We start from the raw sequence: 23005 nt of genomic DNA, 5'->3' as shown, positions 1-23005 counted from the left end.
TAAAGAAGCACCCCCCACCATATATAGCGGAGCGGAGGGGGCGACCGGCGATAGCCCCCCCAGAGCAGTCAAAGGAGACAGGTGGGGGGCACCATAACAACCACCCCCCCGCCATACCACAAGACAACTACCCCCCAACAACCCACCCTAACCAGGTAGCGGTCCCTAGGGGCAATAAGCAGAGGGAGCGGCCCGGGGGGATAGCGGCGCCTCTCCATCGGCCCCCCCCTCGCCCTGGAATAGGGGCTGCCCCAGGGAGGCCATGTCAAAAACAAAGGGGAGGGGGAGCTCCACACTCCCGAACCCACAATCAGCCAAACAAGATGCAAACTTGGTCCAATTGTGGTCGGCAGAACCCCAGGTTCATACTAGAGGAAGGGCACAGGAAGACCCCCCAGGAGACAGCAACCACCCCAACTCATCCCATTCTCCTCCTACAAAAGAAGATATGCACACTTGGTTCATGGAGCTACAGGAGAAGTTCATGACCACGGTCCAGGACCAATTCACCACCATGAGAAACGAAATGAAGCAGGCGATCCAAGAGGTAAGGCTAGACATGGCCAAATTAGAAGAGAGAACAGATACGATAGAGAGAATCGTCCAAAACCTAGAAGATGAAACACGCCAAGTTAGCGAGACTCAGGAACACCTGGTGCGGCTGACCCACAACCTAGAGATCCAATCCGAGGACCTAGAAAATCGGTCCCGCAGATCAAACATCCGAATAAAGAACATGTCGGAATCGGTTCTCGACAAAGATCTTAAAAGAGCGGTCCAAGAAGTGTTTAGAGACATTTTAGAGGAGCAAGAAGCTGCTGATGTAGGGATCGACAGGGTTCACCGAGTGGGTCCGAAAAGAACAGGGACGCCAGGGGAAAGACCAAGAGATGTCTTAGCAGCCCTTACCTAATACCCACAGAAAGAACAGATCTTGAAAAGGGCCAGACAAATGGACCACATAAGGATGAACGGGGTGGAAATCCATCTATACCAAGATCTGGCCGCAGTGACCTTACAGAAACGAAGAGATATGGCACCACTTATCAAGGAACTGGTGGCGAAAGAAATTCGATACAAGTGGACATTCCCGTTTGGCCTCCTGTTCTCCTGGGAAGGTAAACAAAGAAAAGTGACCACAAGCGACGAAGGCCTACACATAATGGATATACATACAGAGGGGGCAGAAAGCCAGGCCCACAAATCAAGCGGAGGATATCACAAAAGGCCGAGAGGCTGGGAAGATGTGCGACAAAAAAAGAAGCAAAGCGGGTAGAGAAAGGCATATACTAAAACTACATGCAGAAGGTACAAATCGGCGGCCCGGAAAAGAGGCCGGGAATCTGACACTCAGAGAAGACTGAGGTAATGCGGGATTTAGGAACCCCCGCGACAGTTACACCGAGTGTTTTGAGGGCCGGAAGCGATAGGCGCAACGCCCTAGCAACACTAGGAATCCGGGCCCTCCTCGGTATGTTACTTGTTTCAAGGTTTAAAGTTGGGGTGGATGTTGGGGGGACAGGGGGGGGCAGAGGGGAGGGGTTACTCCGGAAGAAGACAGGAGCTTATAAATCTGGGAATCAATTAAATACACTACAACTCGCTGCAAAATGGGGAATCTAAGAATCCTAACATTCAACATAAGGGGCCTGAACTCCCCGGTGAAGCGGAAGAAAGTGGAGGCCTTGATGAGGAAGGAAAAGGCGAACATTCTCCTACTCCAAGAAACCCACATAAAAGCTCAGGACAAACAGAAGATACGGCTCAGGGGGTACAAGATATGGGCGCAAGCAAATGCCAATGATAAAAGGGCTGGAGTGTTGATAGCAATCAAAGAGGGCATGGATGTAGCCCTAATAGACAGGCTAACGGATAAGGAGGGGAGGTTAGCATTTATTAACGTCAAACTCAAGGGTTGCTGCCTAACCCTAGCTACAATATATGCGCCCAATACAGGTCAAGATGGCTTCCTTCGAGACGCAGTGGAGAAACTCGAGGGCTTTGCGAAGGGCGAAGTGATCCTGGGAGGAGACCTAAACATAGCTTGGCATCCCCAAACAGATAGGAGCACGGGGGGTCCCCATAACCAGGGTGCCCCCTCGGAACACCTCAAACATAAAATGACCCAGCTGGCACTTTGTGATGTGTGGAGAGAACTAAAGGGACAACAGAAGGGCTACACGTACTTCTCGCATGTTTATAACACAATGTCAAGAATAGACTATTTGTGGGTATCAGTGGGCCTCATGGGCAAAATTCAAGGAATAGAAACAGGTGCAATTTCACTCTCAGACCACGCCCCAGTGTGGTTGGACTTGACGACCCCAAGGAAGGGGGGTGGGCTCTGGCGCTGGAAACTCCCACAGGACATTCTTACAGACCCGATAATGGGGGAAGTGATAAGGGAGAGAATTACAGAATATTTTTAACAAAATGACACCGGAGAAACCCCATTGAGCACAGTTTGGGAAGCATTCAAAGCGGTAATCAGAGGACACCTCATAGCATTGAAGGCCACCAGAGAAACCCAGAGATGCTCCTGGGAAAAAGAACTGGAAAAAAAAATAACGGACACACAAGAAAAACTACTATCCCTTCCCTCCAGAGGTCTTAAGAAGGCCCTTAGACACGTCCAAGGGCAACTGGATATGCTGCGCACCAAAGAAGCAGAGAAATCTCTCCAATATCTTAAACAACGCCTCTATATAAAAGCCAACAAAGCGGACAGATACCTAGCGAGACAGCTTCGAGAGAAACAAAAAGCAACAACCATCATGAGCATTCGAGACGCACAGGGCGAACCCCAAACACGAACCCAAGACATAGGGAGGACCTTTAGAGAATTCTATCAAAAGCTATATACATCAGATCACCCAAGCGAGAACGACCAAGATACATATCTACAATCCCTCCCCATCCCAAAAATCCCAGAAGAAGAAAAAAAAGCATTAGAAAACCCGATAAGCGAAGAAGAGGTAAAGAAAGTAATAGCGGGACTTCCAAACAATAAAGCACCTGGCCCGGACGGCTTCACAGCCCCATTCTACAAAAAATATGCAGACCAACTCACCCCTGTCATGACGAGACTCTTAAACTCCTTCAAAGAAAGCGGAAATGTGACCCAGTCAATGAACGAAGCAAAAGTGTTGGTATTCCATAAAGCAACGAAAGATCCATCCCTCCCAAGCTCCTATCGCCCCATAGCTCTAATTAACCTGGACGCCAAGATATATACTAAAATTCTAGCAACTAGGCTGTCCCCACTACTGCCCAACTTAATAAACACCGACCAATCAGGTTTCATCCCAGGGAGACAAACACACGATAATTTGAGAAGAATATTACACCTAGTAGAAAAAATAGGGATTACACACACCCCGGCAGCCCTCCTCTCAGTAGACGCCGAAAAGGCGTTTGACCGGGTAGAATGGTCAATACTCTTCAAAACACTCGAACTCATGGGATTCGGGGAACGGTATATAAATATGGTAAAAGCAAACTAACACTCCCCAACAATCAGAATAGCAGTCAATGGCGAAGTCTCAGACACAGTGAAAATAACAAGGGGCACCAAGCAGGGATGTCCGCTCTCCCCCCTTCTTTACGCCATATTTCTAGAACCACTCTTAATCAGAATACGTGAGTCAGCCCGCATTACGGGGATAGATATGGCAGGCGTGCAACACAAAGTAATTGCGTACGCAGACGATATGTTACTGGCCCTAGCAGACCCTGGGAGGACACTGACCATAGCAATTAGAGAATTGGAGACATTCGGGGCAATTTCGGGCCTCAAAATAAATAGGAATAAATCGGAAATTCTACTCTTAGCAGGGGAAAAAGCGGAAATAGAAAGAATAGCGGCTACACTAGATCTAAAAATGGCAGAAAAGGGAATTAAATATCTGGGCATAACCTTGACACAGAAGATAGAGACGCTATACATAATGAACTATCCCCCACTCCTGGAGCGGGTAAAGAGGGATTTGGAACGATGGAACCCCCTAATGGTCTCATGGTGGGGCAGAATCCAGGCAGTAAAAATGAACATCCTCCCAAAGATACTATTTTTCTTTCAGGCACTCCCAATTAGGGTCCCTAAATCATTCTTCAAGGCACTATCTAAAGCGGTCACTTCATATATCTGGAACAAGAAATCCCCAAGGATTGCCAGAGCGACCCTCACAGCTCCGACCAGGGCGGGGGGCATGGCCTTGTCACACTTCCGCAACTACTATCAGGCAGCACAATTATGGGTCCTTCGAGAATGGCTGGGAGACGACCAAAAAACAGTGTGGGTGACACAAGATCGGGCGCTAGTCAGATCCCCCTTGGAGGAAATCCTATGGAAAGCGAAACCGCATAGGCATCCTAATCTCCGCATTAGTGAAATTATGAAAACCACTCTAGAGGCCTGGGACGAACAAACTCGGAAGGGCACCATGATCACGGTCCCAGGCCCATTCACACCTATCTGTCGGAACCCCCAATTCCCCCCGGGAATGGAACAAGGCTCTTATGAGAAATGGGAAACCGCGGGATGCACAAAAATAGGGGAAATGTTTCGAGGTGAAGCAGTGACCACTTTCAACGAATGCAAAACACTACTAAATCTAAAAGAGTCGGACAGGTTCAAATACGAACAGCTCAGGCATTGGCTTACGACTCCAGACATCAAAGCGGCGGCCACTAGGGACCTCACCCCATTTGAAACCTTTTTAATTTCCAATCCAGGGACAAGAAAGCTAGTGTCCTCCCTTTATAGCTTCATCAACACTCAAGAAGAAGAAGTCAAATGGGCCTACATGGTCAAGTGGACGAGGACACTGGGGGAAGAAATCCACAAGCAGCAATGGACGGACCTCTGGAACACCATCCCAAAAATGACCAGATCAGTCCAAAAAAGAGAAATGTGGCAAAAAATCATCACCCAATGGCACTATACGCCGGAGAGGCTACACTCCATGTACCCACGAACAACTAACACCTGCTGGAGAGGATGCAAAGAGGTGGGCACATGGAAACACATCTGGTGGGACTGCCGGGGGATCAAAGGCTTTTGGTCAGAAGTAAAGTCGGAAATGTCAAAGATCTTTCCGGATGTGGATCTATTAGGGGAAAGGGTATGGCTTTGTGGAATGAAAGATCAGACGGCCAAGAAATTCAAAAAAACACAATGGAGAAGCTTCATGGGCCTACTCATAGCAGCATGGGCGACTATAGCCCAAAATTGGAATAAACAAGAACCACCTCAGCTGTATGCATGGCTACAAAAAGTATGGTCACAATTGACCATGGAAAAACTCACACACACCATACAGGGATCAAAAGAGGCCTTCACAAAAGAATGGGGAGAGGTTTTGAACTACCTGCAATCGGACTACATGGAGCAATGGTGCCCGCACAACATAAGAATCTCGAACATTTTTAGTTCCTAGACATACCCAGGCAAAACAGAGACACTCAGGAGAACTTCCGGGGAGGGAGGGCGAGGAAAATGGGAATACGTTATCTGTTGTATTTTAGAATTTGAAAATAATAAAAATATATTTTAAAAAAAAAAAGGTAAGTAGCCTGGCATTTGTATTGTAGGCTTTTTCTAAGCATGCCTGGGCTGCTGGAGGGCTCTTTGACCAGCTTCCACACCTTCTCCATGTATTCCCTGGTGTCCTGGATCATAGGATTATCACCTCTCTGTCTATTATCTGGCCCTTCCCATTCTTCCCTCAATATGTCCCACAAATCTCTAGGATTTCCGCCCTCTATGGGCGCAAAGGGGGAGAAGACTGCAGATGACTGGCTGTGTCTTTCTCAGTGCAAAGAGAGCTCATGAGATAAGATCGTCCCAGCTCTTCTCATCTTTGACAATCAAACTCCTTAGGATGCACTTACGAGTCAGATTAAATTGTTCCAGAAGCCCATCTGTCGGAGGTTGATGCACCAAGGTTCTCATGAGATCTTTTATTTCCACCAACATCTTTGACATGAAACTGCTGACTTGGTTGGTGAGAAGGCAAGGCTGGTGACTAACCGTATAAGCACCTTGAGGATCACCTTGCTTGTATTACTTCTTAACTGAAATTCCTCTGAATACCTGGTGGAGTAGTCTAGTATCATTATCGAATCTGCACAGAAGCCCTGTCCAGACGGGGAAATGGGGGGTCTTCAGAGTTCGACTCTCAGCACACGAGACCACATTCTTACAGCCTCCAAAAGAGGATCCATTTTTGGAGCTACAGAAAATCCTTTTGATGCTGGGCCTGGAATTCCTCAGCCTTGCAAGTCTTCCTTTTGTACCTCCTTCATCTCTCCGTCATCATTCCCTTTGGCTCTCATGTACATATCTAGATCTTGCAGTTCTTCAATTGCTGGTACTAAGATTTTCTCATACACTAGTTGTGCTATGGGCTGTGTGAGAAACCTGAAGGTGTCTCACACGCTAGTCCCCAGGAAGCTGTCATCCAGGTGGCCAGAACAAGGCCATCTCTATTGGATCCAGTTCGTGGTGGTGGACCAGAGCGGGAGGATCACCTGGATGGGGGGCCCCTCGGTGAGTGGAAGTGGGACACCGAAAGTTGAGATGTGGTATCAACTTCCTTGTGACACCTTTTCCCCACCCTGCCTAGTGGGATATGTAGAAACTCTACCCCCCCTCTTTTCCAACACAAACACTTTCTTACAGCATGAACCACAACAGACTAATACACGAGTCGTTTACCTGACATGTCCCAACACAAGGGTCAGGCAGAGTCAGGCAATTACCGACAACTACACACACCTAACTACCCTCTCCCTTTCCCATAGGGATAAAAGGCAGAGCACAAGAGCACACTCCGAGCAAGGACGAACGCATGAGGAAGCAGCCATTCCAGGACGGCAGTTCAAACAGAGGAGAAAGGCGGAGAGACCTGAAAGGACATCAAGGAGGGAGTTGCCCTGGGCCTTTTCATCCCAGACCCTCAAAGCCTCTGATGAAAGGAAGATAAGACCGGGAATGGCAGTTGGTGCGATGGAGGTCAGCAGTACATGGCACCCTCCTGCACTGATAGCCAGGGTGGGGGGACACAGTTGCCACTGAGGTACTCCAGCGGCAAAGGAACAGCCAACGAGTTCAGCACAGCCGGTGAGTCGGAACTAGCCGATAGTCGACCGGACTGTGTTGGGCCCAAGGTTGCAGTGGCAACTTTAAGAAGATAAATAGACAGGAGGTCTTTTGTGAACAGACTTACCAGAGATAGTGTGGGTCGGCGCCATGTGGGCGCTCAGTCGAAGGTCTCTGGCTGGTACCCCTCTCCTGCACAAAGAGAAACTACAAATACCAAGAGGCCATAGGAAAGGCTGGTATAAGCTGTTAAGGTGGTCATACAGGCGTCGAGCCAAATCCCTTGTACACTCGAAAGGCCTTGACACATTACAGAAGTTTTGTTATTGTGGAACTGCCGTTTGTGCCCGGCTGAGGGGAACGCTGTGTGAACAGTAATGTTATAAAGCCTACGCTTGCCGTAAGCTAACAGAGTGACCCAGCAAGACTAAATTGCCCTTCAAAGTCTCTGTTTAAATTGGCAAGCTCTCTGGATGGTCTGAGGTAGGCTGACGACTGAGAGAAGGATCGGAGCCTGGCTGAGGGGGATCCAAAGGTGAAGGGTAATCACCCAACGTAAAGGTTAACAGAAGGGACTTTGGTTTTGTTATTTTAACGTACCAGGCCCTCTGAAACAAAAGACTTTGCATGAGAAGAGACTTGGGCACAGAAGGCCCCGATACTGAGAAAAGGAACTGTAAGGTTGTGCTGAAGAAGCCCAGGAATGGGCTGTGCTCGAGAGCCCTGCTTTGTCCCGTGCTAAAAACACAGGGAAGGGAGACCCCGGCCATAACATCCTGACTTGTTATTTTTGAGAACACTTCTTTAATTTCTTGTGAAAATTATCCCACACTCTTTTGTAGCATAGCGGTAAGGATTGGCAATAGTTTTCTTTATAGAATAGGCTCTTTTTATTTGACTAGACTCCACTACGACTGTATTATTATTATTTGATGGTCGTAGCTTGCTCCCATCTTAGATTTAGATTAGGCGTTTATCTCACCCACTTTACAGTTTAATAAACATCCTTGAACTGTGATCACTTGAGTCTGTCTTACTTTGATGCCATGTCTTCCTTACAGCTGGCAAAGTGCTATGACGTTGACAAGGTACCCAAAATTAAAGAGGACCGCCATCACTTCCCCTCAGTAGTCCCCATCGATGACTCCAGTTCCGACATCCAAGAAATGTTTAGGGCCAATCGAGATTTCAGTGCAATCCGCCCATAGGTTCATTCTGGTATTTCCACCTTCAAACCAATCTTTATTAGGGCCATGCCCCGGCATTGAGCTCCAACCTCCTCGTCTCCATACAGATCACATCCGGAGGCCTTGGGAGTGGCTCTTGTGGGGCCATGGGCTGTTTTGGTCAGATGTACTATTCTCAGCATCTTTCTAGGCTGTGAGTGACTTCTGTATTAGGGTCTGGATGATCCCATAATGACACCTCATGTCAAAGATGGCCTCAAGAACACATCAACTCTCAAAGACAGTTGACCGGTTTTTATTTTCAGAATTTTAAAGGAGCTTTGTAAGGGCCATCTCACTCTCGTCTAGTGCAGACCTTTCTCTACTTAGCCCAGGTGACCCTCAACCCTAGGCTAGAATCTAAAGCTCGCTAACCCCTACTATCAAAGAAGCTATCTGACTGGCCATGAACGCCTAAAGGCAAACACCTTCACTTCGAACTCTCTCTGCAAACAATCCAGGTGGTCCTTGATCTAAATTCCCCAATGCAGTGTTAGTGTAACATAAGTATTGGTGCCTTCCAGATAATAAGGGCCGACTTGGTCCTTTCCTTCCATGTCCTTGTATTCTGCTCTCTCTGTCTCCCTTCTTTCCATCCTCTTACTCCCCTTCCTACTATTCCACCCACCTTCTCTCATCTCTCCCTCACACACGCACTCTAGTGTATCCCTCTGTTTCTTTCACTGCTACCTCACTCCAGCCTCCAATCTTAACATCTACTACTCTCCCCTCTCCACACAACTACTCCTCTCCCCTTTCCATATTACTACACTATTTACACACTACTGCTACTACTTCCCCTCTCTACACTACTACTTCTTGCCCCTCTCCACACAACTACTGCTCTCATCTTTCCACATTACTATCCGTCTCTACACTACAACTCACCCCTCTCCACACTACTACACCTCTTCACACTACTACTTCGCTCCTCCCTCCTATTACTACTCTCTACCCCATCTTCTCCCACAGTCACATTTCTTTCACTCTTCCTTTCACTCTTTCAGTCACCTTCTCATTCACCCCCTACTCTACTTCTATTAATTTCATTGACACACCTTGCATGCACACTCAAAACAAAGTACACTTTCTCTCACCAACCAAAACCTCATCTTGCACACTCCTTCAGCAATCCCCCTTCACGCTCTTCTACTGCACCTGTCTGCCCCTTGGTTCGTCGGTCCTCCTTCTCTTCTCTTTGCCTCACCTGAACAACCCACAACCTCCTTTTTCATTGTCCCTCTTTCTATCCTTCCACTTCCCTCCCCATTTGCTCTCTCCCTCATCTGCTTCCCGGGCCAAATGCGGCTTTCCTTTCTCCAAGGGAGAAGTTGCAGGTGGGTCAGCTGGCTTTATTCAACGGCGGCCAACTAAAGTGCAAATTAATTTTAATGTCCATGTTTGTGTGAAGGCGTCCAGGCATCTGGGAGAGGCCGGTTTCACAGGGGGTCTCTTTGAGGCCCCCGCACTGGTAAAGGAATTGTCCTTGTGGGTTTGGTTAAGCATGCTGAGATCGTTATCTAGAGCTGGATGTCATGCTATGTATCCTCTGTGCTGCTGAAACATGGAAGATCTGAATAAATTCTTATTATATGACCTTTACAGATGTGCAACTGACCCTATCATCCAGTTATACTTAATAGTTCAAATGCACAAACCTCCTCATTGTCTTTCAATGTAAGGCAAGAAAATGTGAGTTTCGTAAAGTTCCTCTTTGAAAGAACAGCAGGAATGGAGATTATTTTGTTAAGAGAGTGAAGGATGGATTTGACCATTGAAAATACAGAACCTTTGCAGTGTGCTGTGGATCATTTGTCTAGACTAATGTTAATTTGTATTCTCGGAAGCGTGATTTTGTATACGAATATTTCACAGCAAGTATGATTGTGTAGCTGGATGAATAAAAACAATTACGAGAACAGGAATGAAAGCTACAGAATGCATGCATCCTCAGAACTTACGTTTTCACACTCCTCACACATGACTGTGCTTGTCAATTCGCCAACAAAGATGCGATCAATGAAGTTCAGCTTCACACCATCTTTTCCATAAGCTTGAATGAGAAATATATTGCAATTTAAAATCAATGTACAAAAATAGTTTTTATAGAAACCTCATAGCTCGTAAGAAAAACAGTAGTAAGTGCTGCTTTTATCTATCAAGATGATTTCATAAATGTATTATTCAAACATTAAAGCATATGAACTGAGGCAGATTTGGATGCAAAAACATCTTGCACAAGATGAGAGCGCATCCAAATTTTGAACTTCATATCATTGTCCTCTCTGAGCCATGTTCATGTATGGAAAATCGTAATCGAGAGACTTGTCAAAAGCATTTAGGATATTCTTGTTGAGATAGCAGTTGGACTGGCAGGGGGTGCCTACAACAACCTCAATGTGTTAAGGAAAGATTTCCATTTCATGTGTAATTTTCCCTCCAGTTGTGTACCCCCCAACTTTTTGCTGATGTTTAACATCATAGTCTGGTTTTACCAGAGGAGCCCAGCCTTCTGCTGCACTCCTCTGCGCTTTTCGCTCACTTTTCATGGGGAAACTGACATGCCCTTAAGACAGTCAGTCCTGGGAGACTTTGTTTCCCTTAGTCCTTTCCAATGTTGCAACTTTTCTGCAACATGTAACAAGTGTACAATGTACCTTCCTGTACAGTGCACTTGGGTCTATTAGTCATTTCCAAAGGCTCTAGATACTCTTGGAGGATTCTTTGGAGAAGTGCAGATGTGCCTTGGACAGGGCTGGTGGCATCTTATCACTTTGTATATTTTTAACCCTTTTTTGCCAGGTAAACCGCGATTGCCACAAATAGGTGGCCTGGCTCCAAAATGGCCATTCCACAAGGTTCTTTGTCCTGTCCTTTGGCCATCTTGCCCCTTCACCTTCCCCAGGTCGAGCCGACCTGGGCCAGTCCTTATTTTGACATGCATTCTCCCGTGAAACGCCAAGCTTTTGCGGGCTTCTGCATACCTTGTGTGTGTGCCTCCAGGATGTGGGCTATGATGTCTGTTCCCAATACACATCCCGGGTGCCAGAGAGTCTGAAGTGCTGTGAATGCCTGGGACCACCGTGGTACGTGATTGGTCCACGTATGGTATGCCTGTATCTGAGTAGATCTCCCACTGGGTCCTCTTTGTTTTGGCACAAAGGAGATTCTGGATAAGAGAAGGCCCCAAACACCCATACCATGTCAATCTCTGGAGTTCTCATTGAACGAAGGATAGGATCCAAGTATCCTGAAACTAAGAAGCCGAGTCGAGGAACCGCTGGTGGAAGGTTTGGCACCCTGAGCCCGCTGTCATCCCATGGGACTCCTCTGTATCTGGTTGTGCTAGAAGTTCTGCGAAGACGCTTCGGCCCATTGGAATAGTGGGACCAACTATTCCCAGCACCTTCATCAAACTCTGCAGGTAAGCCTTCTCGGAAGTGTCCCTGGGCCAACCAGTGGGCTGACCAGCTTACGCAGACTCTTTGCCCTGATACCGCCACCGTTTCGAGGAGGCCCTCGAAACTTGGTATATCGCTAGCTCTGTGTTCATGGCACCCTCACACCCAATTTCGTACACTTGGCGTTCCCAGGTCTGAAGTGAAGCGAGTGCGCCAGAATCGGAGTATACGCGGTCACTGTGTAGCCCAGCCGTGGTGACAAACTTTGTAGATGCGCTGCATTTGTACCCCTCGAGCTCCTGAAGCCTGCTGCAGTGAAACTGACCTGATCCATCCACCAGGAGAGGAGAAATCACCACTGTCCCGTTTGGGAATCATCACTATCTTTGCCACTGAAAGCTGCAGAGCCGTCAAATTGACGCACTTGAACCTGCAACCGAAGTGGACTCGACTGCCGAAGTTTGGTCTGGAGTGCACTGGGGGTCGGTGAGTAATAGCAACCTAACCGGTGGCCCCTAGCGCCTCCATCAATTTTTATGCATGAGTGGCCCCTGGGAGCCCCTCTCCTTTCCACTGCTATTGCGGACTGGCAAACTATTCCTAACTTTTGGAATCGACTCGGCCCTAAAGTGGAGACTCTCCTCGAATAGTGAGAGTGTATTCTTCATCGCCTCACCCACCTTCCTGAGCGGCTATAGACCCCATTTTGCCCATTTGAACTACCGCAGGCACTAGCATTTCATGTACAATTGAGCATTAGGCTCAACTCTTCTTAGGGATTGGACTGCCTCTTAGTTAGGAATGTGTTGGATGTAGTAGGGGCTAAAGACCATTTGCACTGCCTGTTTCCTCCCCCTTTAGGTTGTGGACCCATTTCGTGCATTAACCCTTTAAACCCCATTGGTCTTGTATATATGTATTTAGATAGGATTGTGTTGGCTTAATGAGTATTACTGTGATTTGATTTGTGTGTTGAAACTCAAAGGCCTTGAAATAAATGTTTTTGTATTTTTAATATATCTACACCTGCCTGGGAGTGATTTGTAAATATCCTTTACTCTGTGTGTTCATTGAGGTCTTTCAGTCACCCTCAACCATCCTGAGCCCTAGTCTTGACCGCCGCCGAGCTACCTTGATTGGTCTGGCTTGTCCAGAAGGTTACCCTGTTCCAACAAACTAGGCTGGCCTTCTGAACCTACCTCTCTGCCCACCAGGTCAGAGTTCAGAAATCCATCTTAACACAATGCACCCATAAGAACCAGTGGTCCAACCTTAGAGGGTTTGATGAAGCAGACTTTCAGGCACTAACTCATCAAAGTTAATGGGCAGCCACCATTGCATATGAAGAAAGGATTTCCAGTGCCTTCTGCTATTAGGTTTTGATTTAGCCTCACATAGAGAAAAGATGGTCTTCAAAGAAATGACTCTTATAACTAAAGGGACACCTGAGATCTGCACTACCTTCAAGGGTGCTTTGCCTTCACATGCCCAGGACTCCAAACTACACAATCATCATCTTATAGTGAAATGCTTTAGTCTGTTTTACGCAGTTCAGGGGAAAAAATTCATTTGTTGTAAGCATAGTTAAAATCATTTATTTAATTTTACCCAAAAAAGTTTTGTTTTCATATTCCAAAAATATTCAAATATAGGTAGAATAATTGTTTTATATACAAAAACCACCACCATGCTGGACTTCTCACCCTAGTGACCTATTTCTTAAAATATATTTCATGCCTTCTTTTTCAGGACTATTTAATTATTTGCCCTTGTAAGCGTTTAAAAAATAGAATATGTGCCATTATTTGATGATGAACATTTTTATATTTCAGACAATGGCTGAAAGACTGAATCATTCCTTGCCACTATTGGTCACATTAGTGTTTGTAAATGTACTTGTGTATATATTTAAAGGTTTATAGTAATTAAATCGAAAAATGTCGAAAGTCATAATGTCTAAAAAATAATGTAGAAAAAAATGTCGAATTTCTTTTTTTGGTTGCTTTTTATTCGAAATGGGGGGTTCTCCCCCAACCCCATTTCTTTTTTGTTTTACCCATTCTCCCCCCCCCCCCGGAACACAAAAAAAAATGTAAATAAAAAAATAAAACATTCGACATTTTTGTTTTCGACATTTTTTCGACATTATTGTAATTCAACATTTTTTTTCCTCGATATTATGACTGCACACCATATTTAAAATAAAAATAAAAATTATAACCCTGATTTCTTTGGAACGAGTTTTCTTTCGATATTTACATTAATCCAACCATTTTCAAGAGCATCTTGTAGCAACACTTGGGCTTCATTATAACTCTGGTGGTAGCCGTGCCGGTAAAAACGGCAGGCTGCCGCCGGAGTTATGCTTTTTCGCCGGAAAATGTTCCTCCCCGTTCCCATCGGAATCCCATAGGACTCAATGGGAATGGGTTGGACGGATGCACCGGCACTGTGTGCAACAGTGCTGGTGCATCTGTCAAAGCCTGCGGGAGGGTGCCGTTCCAGCCGCCAGGTCAGACCTTGCGGGCGCGAGCCCATCCCGGCCGCAAACTTGTACTTTGCCGGCCCGGTACCAACGGTGCTGGTAAGCCTACCGGCACCGTTGTTACCAAACTGGCAATGTCATAATGAGGTCCAGTGTCATTTAATGTAACAATGTGATCATGGGTCCATTATGACTGTGGGCCACCTTTGCCTGCCAGTTTCACATCAACCATAGAATCCTTGAACACATCTCTGTTTGACTTTCTTTGACACTTCAAGACATTACACGACAATTGAGGGTTGAAAGTGTTTGCATGACTATTTTCTTGTACTATCTTTACAGCCTTTCAGTCAGTGAAACTGTAGTGTTTTTAATTTGAAGATTGAATGTGAGCTTTTTTTTTTCAAATAATCTTTTTATTGGAGTTTTATCAACATATAAGTGCATCTTTAGACATCATTCAGATCATACTGAAACAAAGTAAACAAGATCAAAACCAAACAATAACAAAGTGAGTCTGGGGAGGGAACAGGGGGTGGGGTGGAGAAGGGGCGACAGCGCAAGTTAGTAGTGAATGATGTTAGGGGGCGCTTTAAGGATCAGGGCTCCGGGGGTCGTGCTTATGAAGTCTTTTGGATCAAAACAGGTGAACGGGGCAGAGTTCCGCTTCCTTCCAGGGTCTCTGGGTCAGTGGATGATCTGTGGATACATTATGAACATGGGCTCCAGGAAAATACCCTATTCTGCCCAGGAGGGCTCAATGATTAACAACAACACAAGTGAACGGGTCAGAACAACAACCCCTAACTATTCATTCAAAATTTCCACATGACAAAAAGAGTACCACACCTAGATATTTTGAATACTTCTTTTTTTAATTATTAGCATGATGTGATTGCCGATTGTTCAAGGTATAACGCTGAACATCATAGGTTACAAGGTGAAGCAAGATCATTTTGCACAAAAACACAGAAGCAAGTCAAAATTCTTGCATATACACCTACATAAATAACAAAATACAGTTACTGCTGTCGATACATCAAAAACCAACAGGGGTCATATCACATGAAAAAGTGAAACAAGTATACAGAATGTATATCGGTATAACAAAACAGTGAAAAAACATTTGTGACACTGTGGTTAGAAAAAATTCATCTACATCAGGGTGTTTCGGCCATATATAGGGGCTATGTGGCCTTTCCTTCTTAGGGCCTTCATCAGGACAGGGAAGACAATGTGGTCAAGATGTTCAGATATAGCTGAAAAGATGAATGAAAACACATGAGGGGAGTGTTCAAGGAGTAATTGCAGTGTATGAAAAAATCAAAAGTGTTTCATAAATATCTAGTAGACACTGCTTACCTGTGGTGCTTAATTGAGGCCACAGGCGTAACCAAAAGGGAAGGATTCAGGGACCATTGGTGTCTCATGAATCAAGGTCACATTGGACACCTATTGGAAGAAAGGGGGAAATGTTTGAATAGGAGAGCTGTCCTATATGATTCCCCAGACATTATGCACTGGTTGGTAGTGCACTAAATAAGGTGACGGGCACACACCAAAATTGCAAATGCTTACCTAAACGTAGGTAGCACTGAAGGTGCGCTCACATCGTGTAAATTGCTGGACTGGATCCAGGTAAAAGGTCTCCTGAAAGGAGAGCACAGTGTCAATTACACTAACTGCTAATGCATAATGCCCGTATATACGATCATTAGTAAAAAAGAAGGCTGGATCTGCGAAGACTAACAGGAGTTCTTGAACAAAGCTCATCTTCGGACACCGGCTTTTTACATCCTGCCTAAAATACATAAGGATGCTGAAAAACCACCAGGGAGATCCATCGTCTCTGCATGTGATTCTCTACTGAAACCACTGTCGTACACCGATTTCTTCTTAAAACCCTTCGTAGTCCAGATGCCCTCCTATCTAAAAGATACTACTAGCACCATTCTTCTACTTGACAATGTCCACCTAAGTCACAACAACGTACTAGCCACAATGGACGTTGAAGCACTCTATACGTCAATCCCACAAGCAGAAGGCCTAGAAGCCATTCGAGAGGTCCTCAATATGAGAAGTAATACCACATCAATCCCCACAGAATTCATTCTGGAATGTACTAGACTGTTACGCTCACCTGGCTCCCACAGGGGCGTCGATCTGAACTGGACAGCTGCGGCCTTCACCAATGTGACGCGTAGTGCCGAGATGAAGGACTGGACTGGCCCACCTAGCTTTGTTTGCTTGGCCCGTAGGAATATTCTTCTGCAAATGGAGAAAGGGAATTAACCACCCGTGGAATTGAGCGTTAACCCTCTCCCACTCCCGCTGTTCTCCCCACTGATCACCTTTGATGTCCCCTCTTATAGTCTCACCTGAGGTTTGGAAAGATGAGCTCTCCATCCTGCATTGAGCGCAGGGGTGCGTTGATAACCAGTCGCTTCACTGGCTCGAAGGAATTGGTGAGTTCCAGAACAATATTGACTCTGGGATTTCCAGCAAGACGCCGTAAGTATGTAGTTCGTAACAGTTCAAATGTCTGACTTTCACTCCTGTCTGATTCCTTGCAGGTTGCAGCTTGACCCTAGCGAAGAGTTCCTTGTGGCAGCCGGTAATATTCAGGTAAGGATTTGTATTATTCAACACAGTTCGATAAAACAAAGTCAATATGTAACATGTTGCTTTCTCCCTTATTCAGGCGCTGAGAGAAAATATGAAGTCTCGGGGAATAATGCCTCCGGCGGTAAAATCAGGTAAGTCTATTGTGGTGAGGAGGTTTCCCCTTGTTTGTCCCTTTGTTTCACCTTGCGGTCCTTTTGTTTCCCCTTAGGGGCCGGGGTTCGGCGAAGATGCAGTTGAAGCTGCGCCGACCCTTGAAGAGGAATAGTACCCCCGGTGGTAAATCAGGTAAGTCTATGGGGGGTAACTAATATTGCCTCTGTGCATTCCCTTGGCTCACCTTGCTGTTCTTGTCTTCCCCTTAGGTGCCGGAGTGTGGCGGGAACATGCAGAAGGATGCGGTGGAATGTGAAGATGCTGCGAAGGCCGGTGAGTTCAGCGCGGCACTGCAGCAGGTGAGGCGACGCGCATAAAATAACTTCTTTCTTCCAGCTCGAAGGCGCGATGGATCGGGAATTCAGGTAAGGATCAAAGGTATTGCTCTTGTTCTAACCTTTTCTCCTTCTCTCCCCTTTTTCTAGGAGCTCTGGACTCGAGGCAGGCGTGGCAGAAGACTGGATGCAGACTTGCAGGCACGGTGAGCGTTACGCTGCTGGATGCAGAATAACGCGAAGCGTGTGCTGCTCTTCGGGTGTGGTTTAAATAGCCTCCAAAGTAGTCCCAGGTAAGTATTCCTCCCCAGCCCCACCCGAGTAGAAAATAGTCCCTTAGGTAAAGTAGTCCCTTCCAAGCCTCCTTTGGCTTGGAGCTCTTGCAGCATGGTCTGCATCAAGTAAGTTTTAATCTATGAGCCTGGCGCCTATGGCGCCAGGACTGACTCTCCATATTAGCCTGGCGCCATAGGCGCCAGGACTGCACCCAAATAGCCCCTTAGCAGGGGTTGTTGGGTTTGCTTAGCATAACTTGATGCCTGCTTCCGGGGTTGCTGGACCTGGTCTGGGTCCCCGGGGGTAGGCATCATGACAGACTGGCTATGTTAGAAAACGTCTTCCTATTTAACAACCAGATCTACAAACCAACCAAGGGATTTAGCATGGGGGCTACCTTTGCCCCCGACATCGCTAATCTGTTCCTAGCACAATATGAGAAAATGTTCTGTGAGGAGAACCCGTTCCTGCCACACATCGGCCTGTGGAAACGGTACATTGACGATGTTATACTAATATTGAATGGAACATTTATTGAACTACAGGACTTCCACCAGTGGCTGAAACAACAATACATACACATTAAGTTCACAATGCAATGGGATTACCACCAAATCGATTTTCTTGACCTCCATATTTACAAGATAGGGGAAAACTTGAAGACTGAACTATACCGCAAACCGACGGACCGCAACAGTTTATTACATTTTCAGAGTTATCATCCCCACGACCTGAAATACAATCTGCCATATGGCCAATTTTTAAGGATTCAGAGAAATTGTACTGAAGTAGAGAGATTCAGGAAACAGGCAGAAGATCTACAGACCAGACTGTCGGAAAGTGCATAATGTCTGGTGAATCATAAGACAGCTCTCCTAGTCAAACATTTCCCCCTTTCTTCCAATAGGTGTCCAATGTGACCTTGATTCATGAGACACCAATGGTCCGTGAATACTTCCATTTTGGTTACGCCTGTGGCCTCAATTAAGCACCACGGGTAAGCAGTGTCTACTAGATATTTATGAGACACTTTTGATTTATTCATACACTGCAATTACTCCTTGAACACTAAAATGTTCAAGGAGTAAGGAGCACTAAAACTCCCCTCATGTTTTTTCATTCATCTTTTCAGCTATATCTGAACATCTTGACCACATTGCCTTCCCCGTCCTGACGAAGGCCCTAATAAGGAAAAGGCCCACATAGCCCCTATATATGGCCGACACACCCTTGTGTAGACAAACTTTTTCTAACCACAGTGTCACAAATGTTTTTTCACTGTTTTGTTGTACCGATATACATTCTGTATACTTGTTTCACTTTTTCATGTGATATGACCCCTATCGGTTTTTGATGTATCAACAGCAGTAACTGTATTATGTTATTTATGTAGATGTATATGCAAGAATTTTGACTTGCTTCTATGTTTTTGTGCAAATTGATCTTACTTCACCTTGTAACCTATGATGTTCAGGATTATACCTTGAATAATCAACAATCACATGCTAATAATTACAAAAAGAAGTATTCAAAATATCTAGGTGTGGCACTCTTTTTGTCATGTGGAAATTTTGAATGAATAGTGAGGGGGTGTTCTGACCCGTTCACTTGTGTTGTTGTTAATGATCTGTGGATACTCCTTATAGGGGGTTCTGCTGTAGTCAGTCGTATTTTGCTAACCAACGTAGGGACAGAGGTTGTCTCACCACTCCCGGGAATTGTTGTGCGTAATCCAGGAAGGGAGCCCAAATGCTGTAGAACTTGCTTCTGTTTCCGAAATGAAAGGCAGTTATTTTGTTCTACGACTGCTATGTCCCACCACATGGGGACTGCGGGGCCCTCTGGATGCTTCCACAGTCTTGCTATCAAGGATTTTGCTGCTGTGAGTAGACAAGAGCATAGCTCCGCTAGTCGCCCGCTCATCAGGAATTGATTGCCGCCTGTGCCTCCCAGTAGGACTATGCCTGGATCCCACGGGATCGATAGGCCGGTCATTCATTTGATTTGTTCTAGCACTTCTTTCCAGAACTGCATGGTTTTCGAACAGGACCACAACAAGTGAAACAATATGCATGTAGCCGCGCAGCCTCTCCAGCATTGCAATGGGATTGCTGGGTTGCTTTTGTTTAGGGTCTCCGGCGTCAGATACCATCTGTAACACACTTTGATCACTCCCTCCTTGTTAGTGACGCACTTCGAACTCTTGTGGATTTGCGTCCAGGTGCGCCTCTGTTCCTCTGTCTCTAGTTCTTTACCTATATCCTTTTCCCCTTCTTGTTGGGGTCCTCTCTGTCTAGTAACCTGTATAGGGTGGATATTTTGCCTTTGGGAGCATGCACTGTTAGGGTTCGTTCTAATGCAATTAATTCCCTGCTCCCATGCGTTTTTATCAAGTCATGGGATAGCCAGTGTCTGAGCTGGTATAGTGGAATCTTTCAGTTTCTGGTACCTGGAATTTAGTTTTACATGCTTCAAATGTTAGTGGGGTGCCATTTACGAGGAAGTCTGCTATGTACCGGAGGCCTCTTGCTTTCCATCCGTCAAAGCCATTTGGTGTGATCCCCGGGGCGAAGTCAAGTTTTTCCAAATTGGGGACAGAGGACCCACTGTGCTCCTACCGTTCCATTGTCGAGCCGCCTTTTTCCAGCTCTCCACCGTGTTTCGGGTCGCTGTCAAGGGTCCAGTGTCAGGGGGTTCCCTGGGTCTTATGATGTGTGGAAGCCCTTCTAATGGGCATCGGCACCAGTCTTCCTCCAGTTTTCTCCAGCGTGGTTGCTTACTCTCCATGTAAAGGCTGGTGAAAGCTACGCAGCAAGACAGTCGCTAGCTACGTCCGGTACCCCCAGGCCTCCCATCCCTGGACTCCGGAGCATTATTCTTTTAGCTATCTGTGATTTCTTCATGTCCCAGATGAATTTCAGAATGCTTGTTTGCAGCTTCTGCAGGCCCTTTTTGGGAACAAAAATTGGGAGAAACAGAGAGTAGTAAAGCAGTCTTGGGACCAGGGTCATTTTCAAAGCTGTAATTCTCCCCATCCAAGACACACCTTTTTTTGCCAGCATGCTAGATCGCCCTGCAGCTCTTTGAAGAGGGGCGGAAGTTTATTTTGTACGTTCTCTCTGTGTTCTTTAGGATCTGGCCTACCAGATAGCTAATGTGGGGTTTTTGCCATGGGACGGGATATATGGTTGTTAGAGATTGCACAAGGTTTCTTGGGGGGTTAATTCCTCGGGCTATCGATTTTGCAAAGATGACCCTAAACCCTGATGCCTCCTCAAATGCTTCTTATTCTTGCCAGAGGGCTCTCATGGAAGTTTTGGGCTGGGTTAGGGTCAGAAGAACGTCATCCGCATACAGAGCTGTTTTGTAGGCTTCCCCCTTTACTTCCAACCCATGTATCAGTGGGTTCTGGCGGATTCTGCAGGCGAATGGCTCCAGGGAGAGCGCGAATATGAGCGGTGACAAGGGGCATCCCTGTTGTGTGTCTCTGGTTATCGCGATTCTGGGTGATCGGATGCCGTTTATCCTGAGTGACATGGCGGCGTGCTGGTAATTAGCAAGTGTCCATTTCAGAAATGTAGGACTGAATCCGAAGTGTTTTAGGGTTTCCTCTACATATCCCCAGTCCAGCATGTCAAACGCTTTATGTGTGTCAAGTGAGACGAGTGTCATTTGCATTCCAAACCTGTTTGCAGACTCTGTAATGGTTTAGGGTGCGCCTGGTGTTGTCCAGTGTATTGCGGCCTGGGATAAATCCTGTTTGGTCTGGATGGATCAATTCTGGGAGGATTTTTGCTAATCTATGCTCTAAAACTTTGGAGAATACCTTGGCGTCATTGTTCATCAGTGTAAAGGGTCTACATGAAGCACAGTGTTCCAGGGTTTTTCCTGGCTTCAGGATCAGTACTATTAGGGATTCTTCCATTGAAGGGGTGATGCTACCTGTGGAGAGGATATTAATAGTTACTCATCGTAGTGACTAACGTACTTTTAGTCCATAGTCCCCTTTCCTCCATACTGTACAGGCGTCCCTTGCGAGGGACGCGAGAAGGAACCTTTTTCACCAGAAAAATCTTCTTCCCCTTTAAATTTAGAGGCGGGCACGGCCCTGGGACATGCGCTCCCCTGACTGCACCCACCGGCTCCACTCCTCAGTCCACATTGACGCGTCAACAATATTCAGAATTGCCTAATGACACCAGTATAATTACGGGGGAGGATGGTGGGGCGTATGGAAGAAAGGGGACAATGGACTAACAGTATATTAGTCCCCTTTCCTCCTCCATACTGTATGGGTGATTACAAATGAATGTAGCCCCAGGGTGGAGAGGAGACCTCGCCTTAAGAAAACAGGTTTCTTAGAACTGCCTATCCGAAAGCTGCGTCTGACCTAGAGGTGGCGTCCAAACAGCAGTGCTTACAGAAAGCCGAGGGGGAGGTAGCCGCCCTGATGACCTGCCACAGCACATACCTTTGAAATGCGATGTCCGTGGCCATGGCCGTGGCTCTGACAGCATGGGCATACGCCTCCTTGATGGCCGCGACTTTCCACCTTTCTATGGAGGCCTTAGAAGCCTGATAACTGGGCCTTGACCCACCAAAAGTGACAAACAGGGAGTTCAACTTGCAAGTCCTTGGTCCTGTCCAGGTAGTATTTCAGAGCGCATCTGACGTCCAGACAGTGCAAGACCCTCTGAGGTTCATCCTTGGGGTCGGCGAAGAACGTGGGTAAGACTATCTCCTCATTGAGATTGAAGGTCACCTTGGGTAGGAACGCATGGTGCATTTGCAGGACCACCATGTCCTTGTGAAAAGTGGTGTAGGGCTCTGATGCCACCAGAGCCTGAATCTCGCTGACTCTGCGAACAGAGCTGATGGCCACGAGTAGAGCTGCCTTTATGGTGACCAGCCTGATGTCAGCGGACGCCATTGGCTCGAAAGGTTTGTGCGCCAAAGCGCCCAACGCAAGATTGAGGTCCCACGCAGGGTGTGGTTTCTTTATAGGCGGGTAGAGTCTGTGGAGGCCTGCCGGATGTCGCTTGACCACTGGGTTGGAAGAGGAGAAGAGGCCCTACTCCGAATTCCTGTAAGCCCCTATGGTTGCCAGATAGGTGTGGCATGTGTCCACCTGTACGCCAGAGTGGGTGAGGTGTGCTGATAAGGATAGCACGTGTCCAAGGTGCACCTAAGGGGGTCGACCCATTAGAGTTGGCCCAATGACAGAATCTAGACCATTTGCTCCTATATTGGCTCCTAGTAGCCCTGCTTCTAGCGCCCTGGATGATCTCTAGGTTAGCTTCAGAGAGGTTCAAGTGTTTCAACGTGACCTGCTCAGGAACCACGCTGCAAGGGCTAGTTTGTGAGGAGCTGGGTGGAGTACCCTGCCTCCCTGCTGGGCCAGCAGAGGAGCCAGTCCCGGCGGGAGATGAATGGGTGGCATGTCCGATAGGCTGAGTAGCTCG

The 23005-nt window shown here is 46.6% G+C and overlaps 1 protein-coding gene across 4 annotated transcripts in view; it reads right to left on the bottom strand.

Moving 5' to 3' along the window:
• Positions 1 to 23005, bottom strand: part of USP45 (ubiquitin specific peptidase 45) — a 3631241-nt gene that overhangs the window by 1044913 nt on the left and 2563323 nt on the right. For all 4 annotated transcript variants that reach the window (XM_069606397.1, XM_069606399.1, XM_069606400.1 and 1 more), the window contains one exon: positions 10290 to 10381. In XM_069606397.1, the coding sequence (XP_069462498.1) occupies positions 10290 to 10381 (92 nt within the window). The remainder of the gene's footprint in view (positions 1 to 10289; positions 10382 to 23005) is intronic.

Source organism: Ambystoma mexicanum, chromosome 4p, assembly GCF_040938575.1.
Source record: "Ambystoma mexicanum isolate Mex_15411 chromosome 4p, UKY_AmexF1_1, whole genome shotgun sequence".
In the NCBI taxonomy this organism is placed as follows: Eukaryota; Metazoa; Chordata; class Amphibia; order Caudata; family Ambystomatidae; genus Ambystoma; species Ambystoma mexicanum.
The sequence above is the reverse complement of the archived record's forward strand: the minus strand, read 5'-3'. Positions and strand labels throughout refer to the sequence as shown.